The sequence below is a fragment of the Macadamia integrifolia genome, chromosome 13 (genome assembly GCF_013358625.1).
Source record: "Macadamia integrifolia cultivar HAES 741 chromosome 13, SCU_Mint_v3, whole genome shotgun sequence".
Lineage (NCBI taxonomy): Eukaryota > Viridiplantae > Streptophyta > Magnoliopsida > Proteales > Proteaceae > Macadamia > Macadamia integrifolia.
The window spans coordinates 23,862,149-23,867,306 of NC_056569.1; the positions used below are offsets into that span (position 1 = coordinate 23,862,149).

A 5,158-nucleotide genomic window follows, 5' to 3' on the forward strand; every position below is an offset into this window, starting at 1 on the left:
AAAAAAAAAAAAAAAGCACTTGTTTCCTGAAGAAGTTCTGCCTTAAAGAACTGCACAGGAAATCGGACTAAGGGAATACCTGGAAAACTCATAGCAGAAACTGCAGGGTCGAATTTTAAGTCATGAAAAATTGAATGATGAGAACTAGCCGGAACAGACAGTTATCAATTTACAGGCTGCGGTTAAAATGGAATTCATTTCTCCAGTCCTTTGGAATAAATGATTTCATATTAGAGGGAGACAAAATGCTCACCATGGCCTTTTGTAAGGATAAACTAACAGAAAATTTCAGGTCAGACCCAAAACAAAATTAGAAGTTATAGTTTGATAGAAGTGAAAATCAGATGGCACTTTCCAGCAGCACTTTTGAATTCCCAAACAAATTCTCATGCACTCCATCAGGATGATGGGAAGCTAGGTCAAAGTGAAACTAGTTTCTGTTCAATTCCTTCACTACTCCGAATCATCCCTTTCAAAGGCATGGTATGTTTTCTTTCCAACTAAAGGAGAAGGCTACTGACAGAATTCTATTGTGGCATGGTGCTATCAATTTCTGAACTGTCAGATTGAGAATCAACTCAATTCTTCCACCCCAAGTATTTGATGTAAATGCGCTTGTGATCCCTATCAAATTGTTGTAATGGCACATTCTTACTAAATCTCTTGGCTCTAAAGGTAATGTGCTTCTTAACCTAAGGATCTCAGAGATAACTAAATTCCCCTTACCACCATAAAACGTGTACTGCTTTCATAGAGTTTTACTGAATAGAACAAATGATGGGGTAGAAGACCTCATTTATCTAACTAATGTAGTATTTTACCTTACCTAACAAATATAGCTGCATTTTTGTATATTATCTGGCAGTGCTTTTCAGTTATTATATCACTCCACAGCACCACGTACCTTTATATCATGATTAGGCTCCTTGTATTACTTTTACCTTCCATGGTGCTATTATATTATACTTCTACTGTATATGTGTTTTGGTACTTGAATTTGAAAACAACTGGGCCTTTGAGAACAAAGAACAAGGAAGTATTGCTATTCTGGTTCCCAATTCTCATGTGATATGCCCATTCTGAAAGACATTAGTCTGCCTTTGGGAAATCCAGGACTGTCTATCAGAGAGGTGTATTGATACATGGACTGCAGATGAAATAAGATCTGATGAGCTTAAAGAGCTAGGCAAACATGTTTATGCTATTTTAAATGGCCAATTCTAGCAACTGAGCTATCAGAGCTTGGTAGACCTGGGATTTCCATGGATAAATCACAATTTATCAGGCAAAGATGTGGCCTGCGTTGCTGGGCAATAAAAAGAGGAGGTAAAATTGCAGCCACCTACTATCATAAAGGAGCTAATATGTTGGAGGTGGCTTTTCTCCGCTGGATTGAGAAGGGAGATTTTTGATACATCCTTGGCATTTGACAATCCTTATGATGGTGGAGTATACTGGATGCACATGAACACTGACCCTTCTACAGCTGATGTTTAAAAAGAATTTGCTATATCATGCAGGTGATTATAAAAATTTTAAATGACATTTTTTGGGGAGAGGATGAGTTTTTGAGCTTTCTGTCACCGCAAGGTTGACAGGAATTGGAAATTATTGGATCTGACCCCTATATGTAATGTAGAACCCCTACCATCGAAACTTGTGAAATATTTAATAGTGGAGTGTTGATGACAGCTGCAAAGGAGGAGTTTTTACTGACAGAATGGGAGCAGACTACCCAATATGGGTGAACTGTCACGTCTACATGACATTTTGTATTATCTTGCTATTTCAGCCCTGTGTGTGAAATTCAGTAATATTATAGATGCGGATTTTCTCAACTTGTTGAACTCTTGATCAATTTCGTAGTTGGAACTCTGTATAGCTTCATGGAAGAGCATTTGCTTGACCAATTTGACATAATGTTCTCGCAGAGGGTGGTTGAACAAGTATCATTGGATTTAGTTAATTTGGAGGCAGAACCCCAGGATTAACTAAACTGGGAATATATATATAGTTTTAATTATTTAGTGGGAAAAAAAAGTTAATGATGTGCTATTATTGTGAATTTGTCAGTTGGGCTGTAGAAGAGATGGACACACACCCTTTCCTTGAGATGTAAGGGGCCCAAATATGTTAATTGTTGCTCGGAGTTCACCCTGCACAATTATTACCTTAGAATTTATTTATTTATTTTTGGGGTTAAGTTCTCCATTGGCCACTTGTAAGTGGGGCGATGCATCTTGAGAGGGCATTTGCTCCCTTGAAAGATTTTAGTAAAAAATTCTCCGAACTGGAGCAAGAGAGATAGTTCTAGGCGTTTCTATCCCCTGCTATCATTCAATGAACTACACCAGTGTTTTTGTGCTGCTAGTCCTAGGGCTGGATAAAGGAGAAGGGTTGGTGTGTTGGTTTGCAGCATTGTGAAAGCCTTAGCCAAGTGCTCTGTGGCATGGACCCTGGAGAAGTGGTGAGACATGCATGAGTTAGCGCTGACAATTAGTCAACAAGTATGACTTATTAACTTTGAATGGAGTTGAAAGGTGAAATAGGATCCATGTGGCTGACCTTAGATTTCAATGATTTATGGTATATGGTAGCTTGAAAATGTTGTGAGATCTATTTACATTCTATAAGGGAGGAACTAATATGTTGTTTCTTCACCTTACCTGGTCCTGGGACCTTGTCTTGGCTTTTTCCCTATGAATTTTATATGGGACACCTTATTAGGTGACCCGTGATGATATCATTGTTATCAACCATTTTAGCTTTCATACTTTATCTTTGTTTTTTGTTTATTTTGGATCTTGGCTTCTGAACTTATTATGTGGTTCTAGTTCTATAGTAATACGAAACAATAGAACTGTTTATTTAGGATTGTCACAGGATTTTTCCCTGTGGATTTCATACAGACCAATACTATAATGTGATTATTATCAACAATATATGCTTCATTTTTATTTTCTTCTATTTGTATATTTTTTTCTGAACTTTTTATTATTTGGTATTATGGTACAAATAACATGGACTGCTTATCAAGAATTTTTCTTTTGGTTTCTCCCAGACACTGAAGGGTTTGTGATACCAAGCTTGGTAGGAGACTCGAGTAAGCCTGATGTTCCACAAGTGAATGACTTGAAACCTTCTCCCAAGGTGAGCATCAAAATGGTTTTACACCCTTTTTCCTGAACTGCTTTTGGTGTTAGCCCATCTGAAACTCATATGAGGTTGAAGTTGATAGTAAAATTCATGGGCATGTATCATTCTAAGCACTCAGGAGGAGGGTAACCCTCCCCCCGACCCCTCCTTTTTGGGTAGAAAAAGGAGGCAATTTCCCATTTGAAGGTTGTAAACTCGTTACACTAGAACTAACGTGTTTCATAAGATCGGGCAGGTCAAAAAGGAAGAGGAAAAGATCTACTTGGGACCACACGGTGCTCCTCCTTCACAAGCAAAGCAGCAAGAGCTGAACGCAAGTGGGCGGAAGCAGCGATTTAAGCAGAAGTTAAAGGAAGCAGACAGGAAGCACACAGGATCAGGGCGGGAAAATAAGGTAGATAGCTTGCGAGAACTTGTTGGTGGGGGCAAAGTAAATGTTACCAGGTCAAAAGGTTCCTCAAGGGATTGGCTCGACCCACAGTGCCATGAATCTCAAGTTTGAGAGGTCCGAGTAGATCGCATCTTCATCAATAAGTGGAATCTGTTGTACTAGCTTGAGATTAAAGTCTTCATTTTCTGGCATCAGTACTATAAATAAAGCTCTTTGTGCGTGTGTGCAGAAGATTTATTTGGAGATTATGTATACAGCTGATGTTGGAATTGCCAATCTATTCAGAAAACTAGGTATTGATTGCATGGAGCGTGGATCCTGCTTTGTGAAAGTCTTTAAGGGCATATTTTTGTTCTTCCTGGACCTGAAAGCAACTCCTGATGGGTATGGGGATCTTTAGAAAAAGAGATCTGCAGGGTGTGTGTGGTAGGGAAGGTGTTCCAAGGTCCCACTACGGTTTCAAGAACTGGAATGGATCTACCTTGATTCCACCCAAGCTGGAGGGGCCGATAGACATATCAAAACTAGGGTTAGGGCTATGTATCTGGCTGATTCCAGCTGGTACGGAATCCAGATTTGAATCAGTGAAACCAATTTAGACCCTGATTCTGAGTTTTGAATCCTTTCTCAGCAATAGTTTTTCTAGTCCGGCAAATTTTTACCACATGGAAAAATGATGTGGCAATTTTGATCATATGAAAATCTAGAAAATAGTTTAGAATGGCCACATGTCAAATATCAAACTAAAATTCGTACATATATTTCTATGTATATTGGTTGATTCCCATGTATTTTTAACAATCCATTTTGTTTAAAAAAAAGACTAAAATTCGTACATATATTTCTATGTATATTGGTTGATTCCCATGTATTTTTAACAATCCATTTTGTTTAAAAAAAAGTTTCATTTTTCTTTGGACAAAGTTTTCTTTTGTCAGTGACGGGTGGTCTAAATGTGATTCACAATCACTCCCAACCTCTCTCCTTGTCTGTGAACACGATGGGTAACAGTGAACAGATATCATGCACTATGGCCTTAAGAAAACTCAGTCCTTCCTCTTATTACATCCTCAAAACTTTATTTTACATTTTTATTACATGATCAACTCAAATCAAAATATTTATTACATGATCAACTCAAATCTATTTTGATTGAAATTTAGCAAATAACTAGAGATTTTTGAGGCCTTCTAGTGGATAGAAATAATATTTTCCAAAGAGGGAAAAAAAAAGAAAAGGACACCCCAAGGAAGGAAGCATGGACAGTGACCCAAACGTAGTGAGTCACAATTGACTATTGTTGTTGATTAAGCTGCTTAAGGAAGAAGGTGTGTAAAGAAGAAGGAATTAAATTGTATCCAAAGAGAGTCGAGGTTGGGCGTCTGTCATTTTCCCTTCTTTTTTGACTCTATAAATGGGTTTGATGGATGGAATGGCAACCACTAGTTTCCATTGTTTAAATCACAGCATCATCTAGACCAAATGAAGTGGTGCAACCAACCTAGACCCACAGAAAGTTTGGTTGTGGAAAAAATTAAAGTTTTCGGAACTTATTTTGGCATCAGAATTGCTTGGTAGTAGGGTTGTCAAGTAGTCAAGCTTGAGTTTGTT

At 38.0% G+C, this 5,158-nt stretch overlaps 1 protein-coding gene across 2 annotated transcripts in view; it reads left to right on the forward strand.

Annotated features, from left to right (window-relative positions):
• LOC122060060 overlaps positions 1-3,852 on the forward strand; it is a 6,690-nt gene extending 2,838 nt beyond the window's left edge. Inside the window, exons 2-3 of one of the 2 annotated variants that reach the window (XM_042623214.1) lie at positions 3,062-3,150; positions 3,383-3,852. In XM_042623214.1, the coding sequence (XP_042479148.1) occupies positions 3,062-3,150; positions 3,383-3,658 (365 nt within the window). In that variant the 3' untranslated portion in view covers positions 3,659-3,852. The remainder of the gene's footprint in view (positions 1-3,061; positions 3,151-3,382) is intronic. The other variant, XM_042623215.1, reaches the window with a different exon arrangement.
• Positions 3,853-5,158: the final 1,306 nt, after the last annotated feature.